Consider the following 26,265-nt stretch of genomic DNA (forward strand, 5'->3'; position numbering starts at 1 on the left):
TGTAGGAAAATGCCAATGGTGGGCAAACTGTGGCTTTGCACTAAGGTTATGTAAGTCCATGTCAGGGGCACCCAATCTGCCTTGTTCGAAGGTGAGTGTCATAACCTCCCAGGAAATATGGGGCTGTCCACCTGGCTTAGCTAAGGAGACGAGGCGCGACCTAAGTTGCAGACGGAAATAATGTAGTAAGGGAATTGCCAAGTCGATAAAGACATTTTGGATGGATGACCATTTTTGCGATTGCCTGTCATCCAGTCAGCAATAATGGGAGCGTTCGACTTGCTCGTCCAGTCGTGTAAGTAGGTGTCCACAGTTGGATTTCCACAAGGCATCAACATCTCGACTGAGCCAAATCCGAGGTATTTAACAGGGCCATCTGCCCAGGCAAGCGAAAATTCCGGTGGGAAGGGTGACGTCTCGTCAATCAATGGGAAGATATTTGAGTTTGCCCAGTTGATCTCAATAGTTGGAAAATCCCTAAAATCTGTTAAATTCCCTGATTATGTGGTTTAGGTGTATATGCTGGTCTCGGAATTACAAAGTGACGTTGTCCGCATACATTGGTACTAAAATTCTGCGAGAAGTGTATGCAAGTTCGCGATGAGCATGGTGTTGGCGGAGCCGGGCCTCAAGCGTCTTCATCGCAATCGCAAATGGTATCAATCAATCAATCTATTTATAAAGCACACTACTTACCTGTGAGGGTCTCAAGGCGCTGAGGGGAAGGGTGTGCTGCTACTGCTCGAAGAGCCAGGTCTTGAGGAGTCTTCTGAAGGTGAGTAGGTCTTGGGTCTGCCGTAGGTGGGTAGGGAGGGTGTTCTAGGTCTTGGCCGCGAGGAAGGAGAAGGATCTTCCGCCGGAGGTAGTTCGTTGGATGCGTGGGACCGAGGTGAGGGCGAGGCTGGCTGAGCGGAGCTGGCGGGTGGGGGTGTGGAAGCTGAGTTTGCCCTTGAGGTAGGCTGGTCCGGTGTTGTGGAGGGCTTTGTGTGCGTGGGTGAGTAGCTTGAAGGTGATCCTTTTTTCGACGGGGAGCCAGTGCAGGTCTCTCAGGTGGGGGGTGATGTGGCTGTGGTGAGGGACGTTGAGGATCAGTCGGGCGGAGGCGTTTTGAATGCGTTGCAGGCGTCGTAGGTGCTTGGCCGGAATGCCTGCGTAGAGTGCGTTGCCGTAGTCTAGTCTGTTGCTGACGAGGACCTGGGTCACCATTCTTCTTGTTTCGGTGGGGATCCACTTGTAGGTCCTGCGAAGCATGCGGAGGGTGTTGTAGCAGGAGGAGGAGACTGTGTTGACCTGCTTCAACATGGAGAGGGAGGAGTCGAGGATGAATCCCAGGTTGCGGCGTGGTCGGTGGGTGTTGGTGCTGTTCCCAGCGTGGTTGGCCACCTGGAATCGTCCCAGGCTGAGGGGGTGGTTCCGAGGATGAGGACCTCCGTCTTGTCAGAGTTCAGCTTCAGTTGGCTGTTCCTCATCCATTCGGCGACGGCCTTCATTCCCTCGTGGCGGTTGGTTTTGGCGGTGCGCGGTTCTTTGGTGAGGGAGATGATCAGCTGGGTGTTGTTGGCGTAGGAGATGATGTTGAGGTCATGCTGGCAGGCGACGTGTGCGAGGGGGGCCATGTAGATGTTGAACAGCGTCGGGCTGAGGGATGATCCCTGGGGTACGCCGCAGATGATGTTGATGGCTTTGGAGCGGAAGGGGGGAAGGCGGACGCTCTGGGTTCTGCCTTAGAGGAAGGATGTGGTCCAGTCCAGGGCCTTCTCTTGGATTCCGGCTTCTTGGAGATGTGTCTTTAGTGTGCGGTGGCAGACCGTGTCGAAGCCGGCTGACAGGTCCAGGAGGATGAGGGCTGATGTTTGGCCGTTGTCAAGTTGGATCCTGATGTCGTCTGTGGCGGCGATGAGAGCAGTCTCGGTGCTGTGGTTTCTTCGGAATCCGGACTGGGATGGGTCTAGGATGTTGTTGTCCTCGAGGTAGCGGGTCAGTTGCGTGTTGATGAATTTCTCGATGACCTTTGCTGAGAACGGGAGCAGGGAGAAGGGCCGGAAGTTCTTGAGGTCCTTGGGGTCCGCCTTGGGATTCTTGAGAAGGGCGTTGATCTCGGCGTCCTTCCAGATTTCCGGGAATGTGGCTGTCTTGAGGGAGCGATGGCTGCGTCTGCTTTGTTGAATATGTGGTGTGGGCAGGGGTCAGACGGTGAGCCTGAGTGGATGGAGTTCATGATCTTGCGTGTTTCGTCATCATTGACGTTGGTCCAGGAGGTCAGGCGGTTGGTGCGGGTGGGGTTCGATTGGGGGGTGGAGTCTGGCGTTGTCGGGGCGGTCGAGATGTTGAAGCTGTCGTGGATGTCAGCGATCTTGCGATGGAAGAAAGTGGCCAGCGAGTCGCACAGTTTTTGTGAGTACGGGATGTCATTGGTGTTGGCGCTGGGGTTGGAGAGTTCTTTCACGATGCTGAAGAGTTCTTTGCTGTCGTGAGCGTTGTTATCCAGGCGGGTTTTGAAGGACGATCTCTTGGCTGATCTGATGAGGTGGTGATGTCTGCGGGTGGCGTTCTTGTGGGCTGTGTGGCTGTCTGGTGTTCGTTCGTTGAGCCATTTCTTCTCCAGTTTCCGGCATGTTATTTTGGAGGTCTGGAGCTCTTCGGTGAACCAGGTGGCTTTCTTGCTGGTGCAGCTGTTGGAGGGTTTCTTGAGTAAGGCGAGGGTGTTGGCGCATCTGTCAATCCATTGTCTGAAGTTGCGGGAGGCGGTGTCTAGGGCGGTGGGGTCGGTGGGTATAGGAGACGGGGCATTCCTGACCAGTACCCCTGGTCATGGAAAAAAGGGCTGAAACTTTTCCATTCACATGCAGTCGGGCCGCCTGTCGGGAATACAGCAGAGGGATTTTTTTTTATATGTTTTTATTTTTCCGATTACGCACACTTTAAACATTATACATTTTACATCATTTATTGAGAAATAAAATATAACAACAATAATCAAGGCATTAGATACAGTAAAGGCGATCATGTGTCCACATAGAGTGTTACTCCGAATATTCAGGAAAAATCATACACTTATAATCCGTCGAGAGAGGGGGGGGGCAGTGAGGAAACAGTGCAGCACTCATAGTATTAGACAACACATGGAACGTCATTTAGGGGGATAAGGGAACATCAGGTAATAAGTCTTGCGGGGGAGTACAGATATTCCCACGATAGGCATTCCACTGAGACCAGACTCCGTTCCATTTCCTAGGTCTACCCCTAGCCAGATACACCGTTTTCTCCCTAAACATGCACCAATCCATGCCCTCCTTCCACGCCAAGACCGTGGGCGACCTCTGGGAACCCCACACCTGTGCGATGTCTCTCTTAGCTATCATGTTACCAAGGGTCGCCCAACGGATCTCAGCAGCAGTGTAATCATTCGGCTCCCACACGTTCAGCAGGCAGCGCCTAGCCTCGGGCAACAACGACACTCCGGTAACTCTTCCCATCACCGCATGCACTCGGGCCCAAAACCCCGCCACCGCCGAACACTCCCACAGGATGTGAAGAAAGGTTCCAGGCATGCCGCAACCACGTTTACACAACCCATCCAGAGAATAGCCCATTCGCACCAGATTCGGACCAGTAACATATATACGGTGAAGGATCTTAAGTTGGACAAAGCGAAGACGGGCAGGAATGGCAACCTCCTTGGGCGACGACAACGCGGATTGCCAGTCTTCGTCATCTAATTCCAACCCATCCTCAGTCCATACCGCTCTGAGACGCACAAATAGATCAGTCCGATTATTGATCAATTTTTTATAAATCAATGAAATCGTGCTGTCAGGGACATAACCGTCCAGTATACGGTCCTCGAGAGGAGAGGACTCGGGGACGTCAGTGCCTGCAGCGAAAACCGACAGCAAGGCATGGCGGACCTGCACGTATCTTAAAAACTCCTTTTATCCGAGCTCATATTCCGTCCTCAGCGCCTCAAAGGTTTTAACATTACCCTTGGTCCAGAGGTCACCCACTCTACTGATACCAATCATGTCCCATTTCTCAAAACCTTTCGTTCTCCATAAGCAACCCAATCTTTCAGAGGCATACAACGGAGCCGCACAAGTCAATCTATCACCCCATCCCAAGGCCGCATTCGCATCTCGCCAAACTCGCACAGCAATCCTAGTGGGCCCAGTTAACGTCTTGCAAATCCCTTTGGAATAAAGCGCCCTACTGTAATTCCCGCCCGGTAAAAGGTATTTATCCATCTCGAAAGCCGGTGAAGGACCCGGTGCGTAGGTTGCATGGTTAATCGCACTCAATTGAGAGGCCCAGTAGTAATGCTTGATGTCTGGGAAAGCAATGCCCCCATTGTACCAAGGGAGCGTAAGTTTGGGGAGAGCAATGCGCGCGCGTCCGTCCCAAAACAAACGACGCTGTAGGCTCTCCACCTCCGAAAAAACCCGGAGGGAATAGGGTCAAAGGAGTTTTGGAGTGCATACAAAAATCTCGGCAGTGACATCATCTTAAAAAGAGCAGCACGCCCGAGCGGCAACAGCGGTAACCGACGCCAGCGCGAGACATCGAGATTCAGTCGCTGGAGCGGGGGAAGCAGGTTGCGCTCGTAGCGAATCACAGGATCCAGGGAGATATAAATCCCCAAATACTTGAACCCTGACTCTGTGACTTGGATCGGGAATCTGCGAGACATGGTGGGAAGCCCTCCTGCTAACACATAGACACAGGATTTCGTCCAATTAATAACAAGACCTGAGTTCTTCCCAAATGAAGTTAAAACGTCAAAAAGCACATTCAGGGATTTCTGGGGGGATGTGAGGTACAAAAGGATATCATCCGCATAAAGCGAAATACGATCCTCGAAGTCAGGAGTCCACCTAATGCCCTTTATCGAGGGCTCCCAACGGAGCCATGCGGCCAGTGGTTCGAGCGCCAGGGCAAAAAGCAAGGGAGACAACGGACAGCCCTGCCGAGTGCCACGTCCAAGGGTAAAAGTGCCAGATACCTTCCCATTAACCACAACCTGCGCCCGAGGCTTCTCATAAAGAAGTTTCACCCATGCAATGAATATAGGGCCAAAACCAAATTTGGCGAGAGCCGCCCAGAGATAAGGCCATTCGATAGTATCAAAGGCCATAGTGGCATCCAGGGAAGCCAAAATGGCCGGCTCAGAGAGGGTCTCGGCTCTCGCGAGAACTCCATGAAGCCGCCGAAGATTAAGGGCAGTATTGCGATGCGGGATAAAATCGGATTGATCCGGATGGATCAAATCACAGATCACCTTAACCAAGCGGTTAGCCAACAATTTGGCTAAAATTTTGGGTTCGGCATTTAAAAGGGAGATGGGCCTATAAGAGGCACAGCGGTCGCGCGGCTTACCCTCCTTGTGTATTACCACGATTGGGGCCAGCCGTTGATCCGCGGGGAGGGAACCAGATTTCAGCGCCTCAAGGAACATTTCCCTCAGATAGGGCGCCATTTTGTCAGGTCGCAGTTTGTACAATTCAATAGGCAAGCCATTGGGGCCCATAGCCTTACCAGAACGAAGGGAGCGGATGGCAATTGCTATTTCATCTGTCGTAAGCGGCGCGTCCATGAAATCTCCATCAGCATCAGAGAGACAGGGCAATGCAATGTCACGCAATAACAACTGAGAATCCTCCTCGTCCCTAGCACAAACTGAAGAATACACAGTACGGAAATGATCCACAAAACAGTCAATGATCCCAGCCGGGTCAGTCACACACACTCCATCCGACCTTTCAATCACAGGAACTACACGATTCGCTCTTTCCTTCTTATCAAGCCACGCAAGCAATTTACCAGCCTTGTCACCCACATCATACAGCCTACCCTGTTGCACTCTGTTCATTACCTTAGCAGCGTCGGTCACCAGGGCTTTATAATCAGATTGTTTTAAGCTGAGGGATTGGAGTTTAGCACGGGTGACTCCCGCCTCGAGGTCACTCTCAATCACAGTTATTTCAGCTTCAATGCGGACCAGTTCCTCACATTTGGCCTTCTTGGCACCAGTAATTAACGACAAAGAATGTCCACGTATAACAGTCTTAAAAGCCTCCCACAATGACACAGAAGAAGAAACAGATCCAACGTTATCGAGGAAGTAATGATCAATAGATTTTATCAGCTCCAAGCGGATCTTAGGATTCCGGAGATACCAGGGGTTGATGGGAGCAACCCTGCCCTCGCTGCACACCCCAGCTTCCACACAGAGCCACAAGGGGGAATGATCTGAAATGCCCCTGGGAAGGTGTCGATTTCCCTGATGGAGGAGGATTGAGCCGCTGGCATTAGGAGATAATCAAGTCTGGAGAGGCTCCCGTGGGCACCTGAATGAAAGGTATACTGTAACTGCGCAGGATGCATCAACCTCCAACTATCCACCAGCCCGAAAGTTTCCAAAAACCCACTCATCCACAACTGAGATCCAGCCAAATCCCTGGGAGGGTAGCGATCCGAGGTGCCAGAGACAACAGAGTTAAAGTCCCCACCCAGGATTAAAAGACCTTCAGGAAGCCCTAGAACAACCCGTCCAATATCAGCAAAGGTGGGAGTCTGCAGGCCAGGGGGACATAGATCCTGAGTATGGAGAGCGTCTTCCCCTCCCATCTACCAGTGAGCGCGGCGTAGCACCCCCTATCATCAAGTATTACATCATCAATCTCAAAGGGGAGGGAAGACCGGACCATAATAATAATAATAATAATAATCCACATTTGTATAGCGCACAATCACCCGTTAGGGTCTCTAGGCGCTGGGGGCCGTCGGGAAGATTAAGCAAGCTATTGCCCAGAGTCGCATGGTGCTGGGCTAACCTGCCGCCGGGGCCGGGGATCGAACCCTGATCCCCAGATTCCAGCGTCAGTCGCCCCGGCCGCGGCGCCACACCTCTCCCATAATACCCACCCCCTAGAGCCAGAAGTAAATCCGGAATGAGCAACCAAGCAATAGCCTTGTCTATTCATGGCTTGACAAGCGTTACCAATTAAATGTGTCTCTTGCAGGAGGACAAAATCAGGAGAATGACGTCTCAAAAACTGCAGCACAACCCCTCGTTTTATCCTATCCCCCAACCCGTTGACATTCCAAGACAGCAGTCTCAACTCACTACCCCCCATTCCCGAAGAGACTGCAGAGCACACTCCACAAAGAACACATCAATCGAAGCAATAAAGAATACAATGCGATGCCTTGCGAAAAAGAACAAGCGAACAAACACCACCCCACCACCCCCGACTTGAACCCGTTACAACTCCCCCCACCCTGCACCCCTGCGTGAGACTCAATAGCCACCCCAACAAGCAGTGTGCCTGTCGCCTGGTCATTAAACTAATCTAAACAAAGCTGAAATACGAATGAAAAGTTCAGACGTCGGGAACCACAGTGTCACTCTTGCTCTGGCAAACCACCCTCGGCACCACCAGGGTGCTCGGATCGATCATCCCTTTTAGGCAAAGAGTCAAGCCAGTCACTGACACTCTCCGGGCGATCGAAGAAAAATGTTCGATCCTCATATTCGATCCGAAGTCTAGTTGGGAACAGCATGGCGTACTTAAGGCCCAAGTCACGTAGCCTCCGTTTCACACCCTGAAAACCCATTCTCTGCCTTTGAACCAACTGAGTAAAGTCTGGGTAGAAGGTAACGGACGTGTTCTCGAACTTCACCGGGCCGCCCACCCGAGAGGCCTGCAGGATAGCGTCTCTATCACGAAAGTGTAAAAGTTTTGCAATGATAGGCCTCGGGGGGGGGGCACCCAGTTTTGGTTTTCCACTGGAACTCGATGGGCTCGCTCAACGGCGAAGAATTTGCTGAGCCCGGAGGGGGCAAGATGATTTAAAACAAGATCTTCCACCAGGAGATCTATCGAAGAATGTTCATGGTTCTCATGGACTCCAATAATGCGTACGTTATTCGCCGTGCCCTATTTTCAAAATCCTCAAGCCGGTGTGCCATCAAGTTGTTCGAGGAACGCAGGTTGCCGACTTCAGTCTGTATGTCGGAGACGTCGGTAGTCAGGCTGGATGTCTTCAAATCTAAGGACTTGACCCTCTCATTAGTTTTCGCCAGGTTCAAAGTGACGTCAAAGGCCACCGTATCGATCTTCGAGGCAAGGGCCTCGTATTGCTGACCCATCGAAGCCTTTATGCCGGCGATGGCACTCATGACATCCTGTAGGGAAAGTTCAGGAGAAGCGGCAGATTCAGCGCCCGGATCTTCAGGAGTACGGCCGGTACCACCGGGGGAGCCCTTAGGATGGGTGTAACGATCCATAATATTGGTTTGAATCTGTCCCCCATGGAGAGGCGTCTTAGTCTTGCGCTTCTCAGGGTCGGGTCTGGTGGCCATATTGAAAAGGGTGCCCCGAAGGGGCCCGCGAGACCTGGTGAAAATGGCCGTGTATGGCGAGGCCAAAAGTCAGCAAAAGTGACCCACAGTGGGATAAGTGCAGGAAAAGTTGAAGGCAAAATGCTCACAGATGAAACACGTTGTGAAGGGGCGAAGCCAAGCCGAATCAAGGGTAGATCTGAGCCGTCCTCCAATCGAACGAGGCCCGGAGTAGGAAAGCGAAACCGAAAGTTGAGATGAGGCCGCCTGGGGGAAAAACCCCTTCGGCCGATGTTATTCAACTACTTCACGGCTTGCTGGCTAAGAGAGCACCCGGCCACGTCCTAGGGCAGGCCGCAAAAGTCGAAGTCGATGTAGCAGTGGCTCCCGACGTCCAAATGAAATTCTCAAAAAAGTATTGAGATCAGCCAAAGCGCGTCTTTAAAAGCCCATCTTCGAAATCAGGATATATTTCAGGATAATTGCGAAGGGCGGCGAGGGTCCCGGGAGCTCTGTGCTCACGCGACCATCTTGGATGCTCGCGAAGCTCCTCCTCCCACGTTTTACATCATTGATTAAATTTCCATCAATTCATGTCAATTAAAGATATACAGTATACAATACATTTAATTATCCTAGTTATATTTATATTAGAAAAACACCTTGCACCTAACAATTTCAATAGCAGCCTAGTCCCTCCTTCCATCTAATTATGGGATCCCATATTCTCAGGCCTAGGGTTTTCCCTCTCCTTCCTTTTCGCGCATATATATTCTTCTCCATATTATATGCCAATATTAGGTAAGCCAGCCAACTCTGCATTACCGGTGGGCTTTTTTCTAGCCATGCCCTGGCTATTGTTAATCTGTGTACCGTCATTGCTACAAACATGAAATCCCGCTGTACCCCATCCTTATCCAGGCCAACCCCTAGCAAAATCCAAGATGGAGTAAGCTTAATTTGCATCCCTAATGATCTACCCAGAAACCCCTCAATATCTCTAACCAATGTATGAAGTTGCGGACAGGTAGCAAATATATGTATGCTATCAGCTTCAACGGCATTACACCTAGGACAGGTAATACCCGTGGTACCCCCCCCCCATTTTGCTATCCTGGCTGGAGTAAAATAAAGTGAATATATAGTTTTGTAATGCTGGGACTGAAGGGGGGATGCACACAATATCGTTCGACCTAAATCTAGTGACTCTTGGAACCACCCCGTTTCCCCAGCTAGTTTCTCCACCCATCTATTGCCGTATTTTTCTAGATCATCTGTTTTCTCCTTTACCAGGCTTGCATGAAAAGAACGAATCGTGCGATCCCCTGCTATTCTTATTTTCTCCAGAATTTCATTTTTATGAAATCCTGCTGGTCCTCCTTGTTTACTAGCTAAAAAGCTCCTGATCTGAAGATACTTAAAAAAGCCTCTGTTGCTCATATCATATTTATTTCTAAGATCTGCAAACTGTACCATCCCTTCAGAATTCAATACATCACCAATTTGTACAATCCCCCTTTCCGTCCACTCTGCCATTGTTCGATCTCCAAATATTTCCATAGGGAATGACTTGTTCTTATACAATCTAACATACCGATTGTATCTCCCCAGCTTAGACTTTTTAAAAAAAACATTCCAGACCTTAACAGCAGCCAGAATTGTCTTAAACCTCGTTCTTTTGAAGTATCCAAAGTCTATGCAATTTAAAAAACAATTTCCCACCTCCATCCCTAATACAGCTGTATATACTTTTGTAGAAAAATTATTCACTCTTGGATCACAGTTGTTTCCACCTATTAACCCCTGCATATATTGCAAAGCTGCTGCTATATAATAGAGCCTAAAATCAGGGGTGCCCCACCCACCCCTCTCTCTTGGTAGAGAGATAAATCTGTAGGCCCTGCGAGTCTTACCCTGCGCCCAGATGAACCTATTGCAAATAGCATCCAGTGTATTAAACCAACTGGCCTCAAAAAATAAAGGGATGGATCTAAAAAAATAAAGAAACTTGGGAAGGATCACCATCTTAATTACATTGGTGCAACCCACCAATGACAAATGCAAATTGTTCATCCTCTCCAAATCCGCTTTTACTTGTAACATTAAGGGGATCATATTGTTTCCCACCACCCGATCCAGATTTGCTGATATTGCCACCCCCAGGTATATTGCTGACCCAACAACCCTATCATCATTACAGCTCAAATAACTATTCTCGACAATCTGCGTTTTAGATCTATTCAGGCTGTACCCAGAAACCAGTCCAAAGCATTGAGCTTCTGCTTCCGTCGCCCTAATAGCAGCTATGGGGTTGGGTGTCAGAATGGCCACATCATCCGCATATGCCAATGTTTTTACCCTGCAGCCATTTATATTCATTGCCGGTATCCCTGGGTTCCTTTCTAGTCTGCGCAGATACGGATCCAGATAAAGCGCGAATAGCAGGGGGGATGACGGACAGCCCTGCCTGGTCCCTCTACTAATTCTGACAGTTGTCGAGTATCCCCTATTGACTCTGATCTTGGCCGTTGGATTTTTGTATAGAGTCTGTATAGCTCTAATGAAGCCTTCCCGTATGCCACTCCACCTCATGACCGACCATAGGAGACCCTATCAAACTCCTTCTCTGCCTCTAAAAACAGCGTTGCCATAGGGTCTCCTAGGGTACCTGCTGCGTCAAACATAGTTATTACCTGTCTGACATGCTGTGTTGTCCCTTTTCCTGGGATAAACCCATGCTGGGAAGGGCAGACCAGACTCTCTACAACCCGTGCTAGTCTTTTAGCAAGCATTTTTTAATATATCTTTACATCTGAGTTCATCAGAGTAATCGGGTGGTATGAGCCTGGAGCGGTCACAGGTTTACCTTTCTTTGTAATTACTATGATGTCGGCCCCTCCTCAGGACTCAGGTATCGATTCTCCCTTCTGTGCCAATAGCATGATGTTAAACATATCCCCCATAAGAGTTGTTTGAAATGTTTTAAAGCATTCCAGCGGGATCTGATCCGGACCCGTAGCCTTCCCCGAAGGTAGGCTGCCAAGCGCTGTAACAAACTCCTCTAGCTGAAATGTATCTTCTAGTTCAGCCTTGTCATCCAAAGAGAGCTTTGAAGGGACTACCTCACTCAGATATCCTTCTATATCCACCACCCCCCGTGTTATCTGTTGCATATAGATCTGAATAAAATTGCCTGAATACTTCCCTTATCTGATCGGGTTCTCTAGCAGTATTTCCTTGTGTGTCTATGATTTCCTTAATATCTGATGCCGCTCCTCTCTGCCTAGTCCGAACAGCTAAAATATGGCCCACCCTTTCGCTGAGCTCATACGCGCTCTCCTTCTTGGCGAGATATTTTTCAGTGGTTTTCTTGGCGATCCCTTCCACCGCCTCTGCTCTGAGTGCAATAAATCTAAGCATTATGTGATCTAACGGGGATTGCTGCCTGACAGCTAGTGCTAACTCTTCTTCAACTCTCAACAGGCTTTTACGCATCTCTTCTGCCTTCAGTTTCTCCCTCTTCTGCCTTGAGAGTACAAAGCTCATTGTCTCCCCTCTGACCCCGGCCTTAAATGTATCCCACACTACCCCTGGGGATGCTGTCCCCCTGTTTATATCCCAGAAATTCTTGATCCACCTTATCATGACTGCCCGATATTCCTGATCCTGCAGCAACACCCTTTCAAAGGTCCACTGTAGCTCTTTCCTTTGAAACTGACCCAATTTAACTGTTAGCACTAACGGGCTGTGGTCCGATATGATGCGAGGGTGTCTTTCTATTTTTGACCCATCAACCAAACTATTTGAAATTAAAAAATAATCAAGTCTAACCAATACCTGGTGGGGGGCTGAAAAAAAAGTGCTTCCATCTAAATTCGGGTGCCACTTTACCCATGGATTCTCTAAAGCATTATTTAACACCATATCTGTCAATGCTCTATAGGTTTTCTTCTTTCTACCTAAATATTGGCTCCCGGGTTGCAAAAATGAACTAACCGGATCATGCAAATTAAAATCGCCACAGCATATGATTGGTTCAGGCCATTGTGCCAATTCCACATCCAAATACTGAAAGACATCCGGGTCATCCTCCTGAAACCAACGTGATTATCTCCCCTTTAAAAACTATTTCCAACAGCACCCACCTCCCCCATTGATCTTCTTTTTTCCTTTTCACTATCGTATCTCTTTTTCTACCCAGCACTACCACCCCTCTAGTTTTGGTCCCTTGATTAGTTTTTGCTAAAACTGCAAACCCCAGCTGTTCCAGGAGATATTCTTTGTTACCCTCTATGTGAGTCTTTTGTAGACCAACCAGATCCAACCGCAAAGTATTCAGAAGTGCAGCCACTCTATGTCTTTTATTTATTTCGTTCAGCTCGCATACATTTATTGAAGCTATTCTACATGCCATCTAGATAGATTTTGTATCCAACAAATAATACTGCTAATCTGCTAAAAAGAGAATGCGGCTGTTGATACCATATATTTCCTTTTGTACCCTGTATATCTTGTACATCTCCTACCGTATTTCCTACCCAAGTGTGCTGTGCCAACCAAAAATCACCATAGCTTTGTGTGCCCTTTCCTCCCCCCCCTCTGCCCTCCCCAGCCCTTCCCACCCTCATAGCTCCCCTCCTCCCCCCCACCCCCTTACAGGCAAATAGGTTGTGAGACCTATGTGTGGCTGCTTCAAATTGTGCGAGTCGCTTCCCCCCTCCGCTTCATTCTATCCGATGCTGTGTTGTGTTGCTCCATTTCAAAGTTTACCGTAATCAAGGTACTTAAACACTACAGCTAGCATCAAGGATTTGTAGGCCCTGCCCCATACCCAGTTTTCTGTTTCTTAAACTCATCTAAAAACTGCTGGGCTTTGATCTCTGAAAAAAACATGTGGACTTTCCCTTTTACCACTACCTTAAGCCTCGAAGGATACAGGAGGTATGCTTCTGCCCTGAGGGCCTGAAAGGGTGCTATCATTTGCCTAAGTTTCCATCTGCGTTCAACAGTGGTGTGGCAAAAGTCGGGCCTAGTGAAAAACGTGATGCCCTGAGATGATCGCCTGCTGTCTGGCCTTGCTTTGTCTATGATCTCTTGCCTTAGCAAAAAATTCCCTATGTTGACCAGGATTGCCCTAGGTAGTGCACCCTGCCCCCCTGAAGCCTGCCCTTTCTTTAATACAAAGGGGAACCGATGCGCCCTCTGCACCTCTCTTTCCCACTGCCACTGGGATTCTGGAAAAGCCCCCTTTAACAGGTCTACAACAAATTGCCTTACATCCTGCCCTTCTGTCCCTTCTGCCACGCCCAGAATTCTGACATTATTCCGTCTCTGTCTGTTCTCAAAATCTTCCATCTTCCAGCGCAGATCCTCCGCCATCTTCTCATGTTCCGTTTTAAATGATTGCCAGCTTCCAACATCGTCCTCCAATTTCCCTGTTCGTTCCTCGACCTCCGTTACTCTGCCCACCACTTCTTTATACAGTTTATTTACTTTCCTAAGAGACCCTTGAATTTTCTTCGTGGCCTGCCTTGCTCTACGGCTATCCGATCTTGCTTCTGCTTGCATCTGTTTACGGGTGGTGAATAAAATTTCAAAGGAGTCACTTCTGGGTGGGGCCTCAGAAGGGGGCCACCCGGCTCCACCATTATCCTGGTACTAGACCTGTGATGTAGCCGAATAATCCCATACTAAACGTCTTTCAGGAAGGAATGGAGACCCGAAGCACGCCTCCTTGATCTGGGGATTTTTTTCCGTTGCGTGGAGTCTTTTCCAGAAGTATCAGAACCTGAATCTGTACCCTCCTCCTCCTCTGAGCTTCCTGACATTATTGATTCAGATTCTATGTCCTCGTTCAATGAAAAAAAGCACTCCTCCCCTCTATTGAGCCACCATCACCCTTTTCTGTTGCCTGCTTAGTCCTGGTCCTCCCCTCGTTGCCTTTATCAGTCAAACTATCCCTGCTGCCCCAGGTACTGTCTCATTGCTTTTGAGAGTTCATCTCCTCCTCCATTAACAACAGAACCCCGAACATATTTGAATTCCCCAGGTCAGCGCCTCCAAGAGCCTCGTGGGTTCCTCCTACCGTTGCTTGCACTGAGTTAGATGTTAGTCCTGCCGTGTGGGCCCCTGGTGCCTCCTCCGTCAGCGAGCCATGTCCATGAGCAGCCTGTTGCCTGGGTGTCTGCGCCGCTACTGAGCCTCGTACGGGATCCAGGCGTTGCCTGGCAACCAGATTCTCCGCGTTCACTGCTACTTCCGTAGCGTCCTCGAGGACGCTTTCACCAGCCTCTAGCTGCTCCTGAACACCATCCGACTGGTCGGGGACCCTTGTGGAGAAAACTTCTGTGAGGGTAGGCTGCCGCATCCCTGGTTCTTTGATTTTTGAGGGGTCCGCTCCTTTCATTATTTTATCTACTTTGACCGCTTTGTCTGTTTTCAGATTCCGGCCTTCTGTAATGCTAACTGGAGCATTTCCCACGGTCTCCACTATCTTTCCGCGAAGCTCTGTCTTTTTTTTTGCCGGGGGGCCGGGACTTTGCGAATTGCCCCCATAGCCTTCCCAGCCTTTCCAAGACCCGCATCGATGCTCGGAGTAAGCGCCGTTACTGCCGTTTTTGTCTTTGTTGCCGATAGATCCGACATCTCTTTCGGTTTGTCTTGCTTAGGAGGTCGGGCGGCATCTTATAGACCCAATCTTGATTCTTTTCGCTGTCTACCACGCCTGTCCACCTTACAAGTTTTTTCCTCAGCCAGTCCCAGCTTAGTCCGAACCTGGAGACTTGATTTATAAACCGTATATTCTCCTTTAATCCTTGCTGCCACCAGTGTTCACCGGCCATCTGGGGTCCACAGCGCCTCTAGTCATTCCATAACTAGCACAAGCAGGAGAGGGAAAAAAGTGCAACTACTCAGCACAGCTCCTCAGCGGCCACCTTGCCTCGCAATAGGTCTATCTACAGAGGGATTTTTCTAATAAATGTAAGGCTCAGTCTGAGGCACATCAACAAGGCAAGAGGTAAGGCCACTCGAGAGAATTGAACTCCTTTGTGGCGGTTAAGAATACAGCCGCCGCACGCAAGGTCAGGTCAGTGGTGTGGAGTAGTACAAAAAAGGTGAGCAGGTTGAAAGACATTGATCTGTCCAGGATAAAACAGGCCTGATCAGGCTGCACAATGGTTGGTAGGAGTGGAAGGAGACGTGAGGCGATGAGTTTGGCAAGGATCTTTTTGTCAATGTTGATCATAGAAAAGGGGTGGTATGATTCGCAGAGGTGAGGATCCTTACTGGGCTTGAGGATTGTTACTATGAGGGCTTAGCGCAGAGACTGGGGCCGAACTCTGGAGGAAAGTGATTCTTTATACATGGCAAGCAAATGCGGGGACAGTAAGGGGGCATATTCCTTGTAAAAGGTGGCAGTGAGGACTTCCAGGCATAGCACTGATGTCTCTAATGACCTCTTCCCTTGAGAAAGGTTCATCAAGATATCGTCTGTGGCCATCTTCTAGCCACTGAAGCTGGATTGATTCCAAATAATTATTGAGGTCTAGGGGAGCGGAGCATTGACTGGTCTGATATAGGGATGAGAAAAATTCAATCAACACCCCTGGTGTGCACCTGACAGAGGTCATCGTGTCGCTTGCCCATGGCTTATGGAGCAGTTGGGCAAGAGACTTGCCCTGTCTGTCACCTTCCTCATAGCATCGGGCCCGGGCCTCCCTTACGAGGTAGTGCATCTCCTGCTTCACAGCCTCATCGTATTCCGCCAGCTTGCTACAAATGGACGCAAGTCTGGAGTCATTGCGATCTGCAAAAAACAGAAGTTCACGCTCCCTGATCTCCTTCTGCAGGCACACAAGGTCATCGCACAGTGCACGGAGTACGTCCACCTGCTTTGCGATATATATCCCTCTAATGACGACTTTGTAGGCCTCTCAAAGAGAAAACTGCAATATCTCTGAGTTGTCATTATGTTCAAAATATTCCACTACTGCTGTCCTGATATCTTCCCGGAATACCCGATCATGCAGGGCTCCGTCAGGAAGCCTCCAAGTGAATGCGCGTTGGGTGCTGTCTGGGAGCTGAAGCTCTAGTAAGACCGGAGCATGGTCGGACAGTGTCCTCGGTACGTGAGAAATCCGACCTGTCCAGGTTAGAACGTCATGAGATGCCAGCCAGTAGTTTATACGTGACCATGATGCATGGGTCGACGTTATACACATGTCTTCCTTGTTGACAGCATGACGGAAGCACCAGAAATCAGTCAGATCAGTCTTCCATAATCAATTGTAGCTGGGTAGCTGCGCAGGGGCGTCTGGAGTTGTTTGATCTGTCCATCTCGGAGTTAAGTATCAAATTAAAGTCCCCTCCCCATAGAGTTGCGCCGAGCCCTAACGTCCCGGTCTCTGACCATACCTCAGCAAAAACTGTGGTTGTTGGTATTGAAACCTTATACAGAGTGAAGTTTGACTGGATGGTCTTGCAGGATACCATAAAGAAGAACAAATCAGCCTTGCGTTTCACATAGGACCCGGCGCATGCACCATGGCAGCCCCTTTCTGATGAGGATCACGACTGCGCGAGCAGAGCTGAAATAGTAAGCTGTATGTTGTTCCCCAATCAATCCAGCTCAAAGTCGTTCTTGTGTTCCCTCTGTGAGATGCAGCACCTGTAGGAAGCAGATGTCTATAGAGTGGCTTTGCAGATATGCAAAGACTTTGTGCACCTTGCGTCGGTCATTTAGGCCATGGATATTCCAAGAAACAACTTAAATTGCCGGCATGAGTGGTTAGGAAAGGAGCAGTAGAGCAGCTATTTTCCTTAAAGCTGTGGGCAGCATCAGTTAAATGTTCAGGCTGAGTGACACCAAGAAAGAAAAGTGATAAAACATTAAACAGCCAAGTGGTCACAATCGACAACATGGCCTCCCATCACCCACTTTGGTTCCCCAACTGAACCAGATACCCCCAACCCGCCTCTACCACAAAACCCCAACAGCATTGATGTAATACATTACCAGGACTCATCCAGTGGGGGCGAACTAGGGGTCCGGCTCACTTACCAAACCTGAAATAGCTGGGTGACTTGAGGTACAATTTGGAGAAGAGCATATTCCCAACCAGGTATTAGTAGCCAAACCATCATGTTGCCTGGGCTATCATCAGTCTTTAGGCAACATCCACAATAGGGTAATAAGAAGGAGATTTGGTACGGCTGGCATTTACCATCTGGCCGATTCAGCCCTACAAGGGAACTCCCATGGGTGTCGCAAGTCTCAGTGTTTCATCATGTGGACCATTCATGGTCAGGTAAGTATCCAGAGAGCAGTGATCTGAGAAGTGGCAGAGTGCTGCAATTATTAATTGAGTAGATTTCTTGAAGTTAATCGGTTTCACTGAAATGTGCAGCTTCCTGCTCTCGATCCTTCAGAGGCAATCCTCCTGCTCTCAGCGTGATGGTTATGACAAATTTTGCGGCCTCTTTAGAATTAGTGGAAATTAGAGTTTGCCCCTGGTGTATAATCCGCAGCTTAGCGGGATATAGGAGCAAGTACTTAGCATCAGTGCGCTGTAGGGTGCGCTTGATCAGTAGAAAGTCTCTGCTTGCAGTCTGCACTGACACAGTGAAGTCAGTGAACATGGATATCTTGATCCCTTTGTAGCTTAGTGGTCGTGGTTCCCTTGCCAGATGTTATGCCCTATCTCGATAATTCAATAATCGAGCAATGATGAGGCGATGTTCCAAGTGACGGTCTGGGACCGAGCGATCCGTGGGCCCTCTCAACCGTGAGCATGGCAGAGAGGTTATCTCCAAAAAGCTTGTGTAGCATGTCTTCCATTTTGCCCATGTCTGTTGACTCCGGCAGTCCAATAATTAGCAGATTGTTCCACTTGCTTCGGGCTTCTAAATCCTCATTTTTACTTTGAATTACTTCCAGTACCTTCTCTATGCTTCTCCCTGGCCCCGGAATGCTCATCTTCGACATCAAATGTGTGATGTTCCAGTTGATCGATGCTGTCTTCGTGCTTGTCCACCTTTTCGTAAAGCCGATCAAACCTGTCCCAAAGTAGATCAGCTTTGGTGTCGATGGCAGCCTGGCTCTGCTTCATATCTAAAAACATGGTGTGGATATCCAGGTCAATAGACGGACTCCCCGCACCCAGTGCCGCTCTCTGTGCATCCTCAGAGGCTGTTCCAACGCATGTGTTTTTCAGCGGTTATCAAATGAGAATTTTAGTTGCTTTGTGTCACTTTTCCCCATCTTCTGATGTAGGGCACGCTGGGTGCAGAGGTGCCCACTCAGTGGCTCTAATGGCAGTCAAACAATCGGAGTATCAATGCTGGTAAGGGTTATTTACTATTTCAAAGCATAGACCGGAATTGTGAGACTGTTCCTCACTCGCACTGCGACACGTAGTGGAGTCTGGGCATCCTCAGTGCAGTTCTCCAATTACACCAGCTCAGTTTGATTGTCAAATGCAAAGTACAGAGCCCACCATTCCCTGAGTAGCTGCAGGGGGCTTGAACAGGTTAGAAGTAGCTCTGATTCAGAGTATGTGGGAACAATACACTACAAGGCCTAGCCAGTCCGGTTGCTGCAGTTATATAGTGTTCCACAGCACACTGGCAGTCATTCCACTTCACCATGTGCCATTAATGCCGAGATTCAGACTCGTGCCTGCCCTCCATAGACCATTCCGGCCTTCCAGACACAGCACTCCTCCGTCAATCAGTCAATTCAATCAATCAGGGTTTGTAAAGCACGGCTACTCACCTGTGAGGGTCTTAAAGCGCTGTGGGGGTGGGAGGGTGCAGTGGATAAGACTAAGTGTTGAGTTCATCCGAAGAACCCGTCTTGTTCCCAAAACCCTCAGGCAGCCAGATGATGCAGTATTCTTAGGCTGAGGCAGCAGTCTCCACGCCACAGGCCCTCCCAAACCGCAGCGCTGTCTCTGTGCACTCGCCAGGTAGTTCCAATTGGCCGTTCGCCTCGCGGATCTCGGCAGGGGAGACTGTGCCACAGTGGAGCTACAGTCTGGTGTATCACGGGGGAACCATGCCCGCAGGACCACTGTAGGCTATGGCAATTCATCGCGCCCTGTGTAGGGGATAGCAGTTATTGCAACAGCATGGACGCCTCATCAATATGGCGGCCTTGGTTGTTGTCCCCTGTAAAGTGCTGAAGGTCTGGTTCCCTGCTAAGCGGGCGGAGTGAGCATAGGTGAGGCGCCACTCAGGAGAGTCTGCTAGGGAATGCAGCTGATCACACTGCAACTGGTAGCCCGGACATACCAGTCCACAGACCAGGGAGGCCGCAAGCAGCCGCAACCCCAGGATTAGGCCTCAGCTTGGGCCATGACGTCAGCAGCACTAATGTTGCCCACCAGTGTCCGTTTCAGCGGGGAGAGCGATCAACGGATGCAGCCTGTAGCAGGGACCTCAGAATGAGTCCGGGGGGCTTCGATGTCCCCTGGAAGCGAGGATAAATTACTGATAATTATCTCTGACTAGCAGAGCCACATATAAGAGAGGCCATCTTGTGGCAGGGCACTCTATCGCCCCCTCATTCTTGGATACAGGTAAAGGGATTGCTTATAGGCGAGGGGGTTGCAGGTGAGATTGATGGAACAGAACAGCTAGAGAGTAGAGACAGACTGGTAATGGTGGCCTTACGTGAGGGGTGGCAATTATGGGTGAGGAGACACTGTTTCATAGAAATGAGTGAAGTGTTGATGACAAATAGGAGCCGGAATCTCAGACAGAAGTGGTCACAGTGGAGGCCATGGTGTCTAGTGATGGTGTGGGGAAAGTAAGATAACTAGAACAGTGACTGTTCTGGTGGTTGCGACAACTGGGGGACATAATGACAGCTGTCTCCTTTGGGATTGTATGGGGTAATGTTTCTCCTTCTCATAGACTGAGGTCCTCACAGACCTCTCTCTGGTTGGATGTGATCAATGTCTGTTCGCATGTGATCTTTCCTTTCCCTTCTTTTTCATGTTTTGTGTTTAGATTTGTTATTCTTTTTTTGGTCACAGATGGGCCTCCTCATAGATTTCTCTCCGGGTGGAATGATGGTGGGCAGTACTGCTGATGATGATGATGTAGAGAATGACGCTGATCTAGAGGCAGAGCTACTAGCTCTCACTGGAGGAAAACCCCCAGGTGGAAGGGAGAGACCCAAAGGAAAAGGTAGGACTAGTTTGAATTGAATGGGTTTTTGTAGAATGCAAACTGTCACCCGAGCAATTGATGGCACTGACTAGAATCAATGGTTATTTACCAGTCGATTCAACAGAAGAGTTGTGATTTGAGTGCGTAAGTGCATTGTGAGTTTTAAGTGAATTGGCACTAGTCTGTCAGAGCCACTATGTGCGCATGCAGCTTGCACATGCAGGGATGTCTGAACTGAATTAGCCTGTTAAGAACGTGCACAGCAAAGCATTTTTTTGTCAGTAGAGTTCACTTTTTACTTGTATGGTCTTGAAATCGCATTGATTTCTCCTCTTTTTCTGCACATATCCGTGCTTTCTGCACACTGCATCTTGTTATTTCCCTCACCTGACACGGCATTGATTGCTTGTTTTTCTTGTTTCTAGTCCCGCTGCCAATGGAGCACATCGAGAGAATGGCAGCCATGTGCATGAAGGATCTGGATGAGGAAGATGGGGAGGATGATGAGGATCTGGAAAATGACGATGATTTACTGGTAAAATGAGGCATCAGTAGGTTACTAGCACAAATGTATCCAGTAGAGATGGTGGTCTGGGCTTTGGCTGCTTCTTGGGGCTCCTATGGAACAACAGCCCTAGAAAGTTCTGCTATCTTTCTGATGAAGAAAGAGAAAGCGGCCCCAGTAGATGCTCGTTCTTGTCTTACGGGATGAAGACCTCATTATTTCTGAATGCTTTTGATGAGGGAGGTGTAGGGTGCATGCCCACTCCAGGTGTTGTAAGGGAAAGGGGGATTTGGGTCTTCAAGTGTTGTGAGTAGATGGATGCCATGACAAATTCTGTTGCTCTAGCGGGAAAGTCATACAGTGGCTCCTGTTGCTGCCTGGTCAGATGGCTATCGCAAGGGCTTGTGTTTTTTGAGCTGAAGGAGGTCCTTGGAGCACTCAAAGTTCTATGAGTGTGGAGTACAAGTTATTTGTTGTGCTTGCAGAATGGATCGGTTCCCAAGGGGCCCCTAGATGTCTCTTTAGTGGACTAAGAGTCTGGGGCTTATCCTGTGCTATCTGAAACAATTGTGGCTTTGTGTTGTCTCCTGTGTTGGGCTGTGAGGGAGGGAAGGCCCCTGGACCCCTGGCAGTGCTTTGAGAATGTGGGGTCCACAGTAGCTGCTGTTGCTCGTTAAGAACATTCTCCATTTACCCTCTCTTGACCGCCCCTTGTGGATTCTTGCTTGGAATCCTGGTGACCCTCCAGAGGCACGCTTCCAAAAGCACTTTCAGAGAGAAAATATTCCCCATCTTAGGTTTCGGGCTTTGGAATGCTCACCTGGTACTCTAAAGGATCTTCAACGCACCTTCCTATTATAAACCACTAATAAACAAATGTCATCTCTTTGCATAATACCCATCTTTATTTTTCTCTACTGTGTTCTGGCTGTTTCACATTTGAAGATGATTTTTACAGAGGCGATACAGTACTGTAATAAAACCAGTTAATCAGGAGATCTGTACCTTCTCCACTTCTTCAACTGAAGCCTATCGCTCTCCGGAGGAGCAAAGTTCTGCTGCTTATCTATTTCCTGCTGCATTAAACAAGATTAAACTCAACAACTAGGAGGAAGAGTAAAGTGACGGGATTGAATTGACTGGGATCGGTTGCTAATCGCGGACTCTCTCTCTTTTAGGCTGAACTAGATGATGTACTTGGTGAAGATGATGCACCCATTCCCGCTAAGCCTATTGCTTCTCAGGTAATGTCCCAATTTTAGATTTCCTGAGTCTTGGGTGTTTGTCAGGCTCCAAGGTGTGATGTCTTAAGACTTGTGGGCACAGTCTGAATGTGCCATCTTATTACAACAAACCACAAGACAAAGGAATGGAGTAAGAAGATACTCTCTCGAAACCCCTTTGTCAGGAGTAACTTTGAGTGCTCCGATAAGCTGTGTTTTTCTGGGGTGCTTCCAGTTAGCTGGAATTTGTTTGGCCAGTTGGTTCAGAGAGGTAACACTAATCACCAACATCTGGTCTGATCTGCAGGTTACAAGTTAAAATCTGGCAAGGCCATTTCGGCCTTCTGTCCTTCTGAGGTTGGTAGCATAAACATGGGTAATGGTAAAACATGTTAATTAAGTGGTTAGAAATGGCATAAGTGCAGTATGAACTACATTATAAAACTAAGTTTATTTCAATTTCACTGTTGCGCTACATGATTCCCCTCTCCTTTTGTTAAGATTCCTGACATTCCTCAAATGTTAGGTCTAGCGCTCGATTGACGGTTGTTTGACATCCATGCAACGGTTCAGTCTCCCCCTGTATCCTGCATTGTAGTGCAAATAAGTCCCCTAGAAAGCCATCTCCCCTCACGCATATCAGTTGCTTCTGATGTAATAGTCTGTAACACCTCTTTCAGAATTTGAGAACTATTTCCCCATAAACCTTATTCAATATTTTAATTGAATAAAGACTTATGTGGATCTCTAGAGAACAAATACAGGTTTTATCCCTTGCCATATTTGCTCCTCTCTGCAGAGTCTAGATACATAGTTTCTTTACCCTATGCCAGGTGGCCTGAATTCCGTAAAAGTGAAACAAGACAGACAAAAAAGTCTCCAATACATAACTTTGTCAAACATAGCTATACATTCCCCCCAGCTACAGAAACGCATTTCTTGTGGCACTTGAAAATGATTGTATATTCCAAAACTGCTTATAATCTATGAACATCTGTGACTTTGAGTGTCTGACTTAGACAACTGGCTGCCTCATGGCCCTGACCATAGCATGGAGCGGTGCTCAGTAGGCTGTTTCTGCTTCAGAACTACAAACAATTTCACAGAGGCATAGTACTTCTCCATAGGTCTTTTCTTTATCCCCCCCCATCTTCCCCCATTCATCTCAGAATTTCAAAACCATTATCTCATCTCGCTCCCAGTCTTCTTTCCCAGGCCCTGTAGTTTTAATCTGGATGAGCCTTGCTCTAAGATTTGGGGCCGACTAGACATTTATGTTGTAATGTTTTAGTGGAAATGCACTCATTATGAAAATGTTTATGGTTTCAATTTCTGTGTACATTTTCCTTCCACTTGAATGGAGTGCGCGCTTTGAGGGACATTGTTTACTCAGGCTCCTTTAACTTGCAGACTCATAAGAGGAGCATATGTTGATACTTTTTTAAACAATGTATTACAAACTTAATCAGTGACTTTCTCATTTCCCAGCTGATCTCGACCCCAGCAGCCTCTGGCAGCCTTGAATCCACAGTCATAGAAAGGCTTGACATGTATAAAACCGCCATCACCAATGCTAAGCAGACTGGGGAAAGTTCAAAAGTTCGTCGGTATGAGAGGGGCCTAAAGGTAAGAATCCTTAATTGTGCGATTATCTATGCTCACCATTCCACAGTCCTCATATTTACAAAATCTGTGAACTAATTTTCTATGAAATGTTTTCCTCATAGTTTTTTTTGCAGCACAGAAATATTTATTATGAAAGTATGGGGTAATGGTAAGCCATTCTGAGATTGTCATTAAAAAACTTAAAATGGAAAACTTTGTGTTTATCTACCTGTGACTACCAGCACACATTTCCACATTCTGTAATAAAAGTTGTCTTGAACTTGGTTTGTCGGTTTAGTTAGAATTTTCCCAAATCAAGATAAACTAATTGGACTAATAGTCTTCTTTCAAAGTCATATGCATCATATGACTCCACAGATCATGATGGAAAAACATAACAGTTTTGAGTTGAAATTAATGTGTTTGGGTCGTAGCTTGATTAAATTGTCCTTTTCAATCTCAGACTCTTGAGAGTATGCTGGCCTCAGTACGGAAGGGGAAGTCTATTAACGAGGAAGAGCTTCCACCCCCAGTCGCACTGGGAACGAGTAGGGGTGCTGAGGAGACCCCAGAAGCATTGCAAGGAACCCTGGTGGAGCCAGCTAGGAATGCTGCTCCCTGCCAGCAAGTGAATTCGCACAGCAGTCTTCCAGCTGAGCCACCATTGCCCATCAGACTTCCGCCAGCAGTGTTACCAAAGGCAAAATTACCCCCTCCTGTACCTGCCAAACCAGTTGAGCCTCCTGTGGCGATACCAACCCCAGCAGCTCCCAGACCGTCCTCCACTAGCTCAGGTAAGTGGAATACCATATTCTCAAACTATTGGGTGTCCTCTGGCCTCGAACGCCTTTGAGAAAAAAGCAGGAGCTGCCATTCCCCACCTCCCCAATGTTCCTGGTATCTGCGTAGCGATTGAATTGTTAGTGAAAGTAGCAGAATTGCAGTTTGGGCTGGTGGGGCAGTCGCGGTGCTAGCGGGAAGAAGGGAAAGAGCACTGTACTGCAAAAAGGATTCTGGCTATGCTAGCTATGGCTACAGCAGGATAGCAGGACAAATGGGGTAAGGGCAGATTTAGGGAATGTGCCAATATTGTCTGTAAAAAGAGTAGCAAGGCTGGCGACCATAAAAATTAAGTTGCATAAAACACATCAAGGGAAAAAGTCCTTCTTTGTAATGGACTATCCATTTCTTGCCTCAGGCCCCAGGCTGTCACTTGCTAAGACTCAAGGCAGTGTCCTCCCATTGATGTATCATTAGTGGAATATGATGATTTCTGAACTGAACCCCAGGAACTCTCTAACGCCTCAAACCAGGTACCTAGGTAACCTCTTTTCCTTCTCACTGAAGCTCTGAGCTGATCCAATCCCAGCCTTTGCCCAGACCAGATCAAAATGAGAATCTTTGCCAGTTGGTCGTTTGCTTTGTTCTGTGTGATCTATGAATGCTCACACCCCCTCACACTGATGGTGAAAATGCCAGCAGGACCCGAAGTTCGCGGGCTGATAATTTAATTAGAAGACTGATGTGAATTTTCTCATACCTAAGCACTGTATTACGTTGATACCTGCCAAAGGCAGTATGGGACAGCCTCCGGTCGGTGCTCCCAGTGCTAGGGTCTCCTTTCTCCATTCTAAGGCGTAGTCGCTATTGGACTCAACAGACACTCTTACTGTCACTTTCTGTTAGGTTACCTGTCATAGTTTTAGTTAATCAGGCTGCGAAAACATAATCACCTTTTATGCATATTCCTTCAAATCTTGGTGAGTATGCCTTCCTGAATGTCACAAGTCAAATCTCCCTTCATGGTTTGTACACAGTCTTAGCAGGTCTGCCTCCTTTTGTGTTATGGAACGCTTGCCTCGTGCGTAGCTGTAAACATCTCTCCTCTAGTAACTGCATGCACTAACATACACAGTAATCGTCCAGGCCTTCCTATCTTTGTATTGTTCAGCAGTCTTGTCTTGGATGTTCCTGTTGATTGTGAACACTTCTCACCATGGAAATTTTAAAGATTCCCTTTTCTGACAAAGTTAAACATGAGCATACCTTACCAAAGACCTTCTGAAGCAGGAACTAGGAAAGGCAATTGCATCCTGAACAGTTATTTATAAGGGTAAGCAAGGACTCTGGAATCATGTTGCCCCTTAGTGCTCAGGTTCTTGAGAGAGAACTTTGAACTGCGCTGCCCACTTGGAAGACCAGAGTGGGAAATGCACATGAAATTTGGGATTGATTTGGGTATCAGCAAGAGGACATGCCGAATGAGTAAAGAGCTAATCTTCAGACCCACTGATCAGTTACCAGTTAACATTTCAAAGTGATGTCATGCATCACATTCAGTTTAGCCAACAGAGTGCATCTGTAGTCCCAAGTCCTAGGCCTGCAGGGACCCTGTCAGTTCACATGGGTGCCTAATATGT

The 26,265-nt window shown here is 48.2% G+C and overlaps 1 protein-coding gene across 4 annotated transcripts in view; it reads left to right on the forward strand.

Annotated features, from left to right (window-relative positions):
- Positions 1 to 26,265, forward strand: part of CC2D1A (coiled-coil and C2 domain containing 1A) — a 322,722-nt gene that overhangs the window by 115,329 nt on the left and 181,128 nt on the right. For all 4 annotated transcript variants that reach the window (XM_078685567.1, XM_078685558.1, XM_078685572.1 and 1 more), the window contains exons 2-6: positions 20,377 to 20,530; positions 20,938 to 21,047; positions 22,196 to 22,261; positions 23,729 to 23,866; positions 24,309 to 24,639. In XM_078685567.1, the coding sequence (XP_078541693.1) occupies positions 20,377 to 20,530; positions 20,938 to 21,047; positions 22,196 to 22,261; positions 23,729 to 23,866; positions 24,309 to 24,639 (799 nt within the window). The remainder of the gene's footprint in view (positions 1 to 20,376; positions 20,531 to 20,937; positions 21,048 to 22,195; positions 22,262 to 23,728; positions 23,867 to 24,308; positions 24,640 to 26,265) is intronic.

The sequence above is a fragment of the Lissotriton helveticus genome, chromosome 1_1 (genome assembly GCF_964261635.1).
Source record: "Lissotriton helveticus chromosome 1_1, aLisHel1.1, whole genome shotgun sequence".
Taxonomy (NCBI): Eukaryota; Metazoa; Chordata; class Amphibia; order Caudata; family Salamandridae; genus Lissotriton; species Lissotriton helveticus.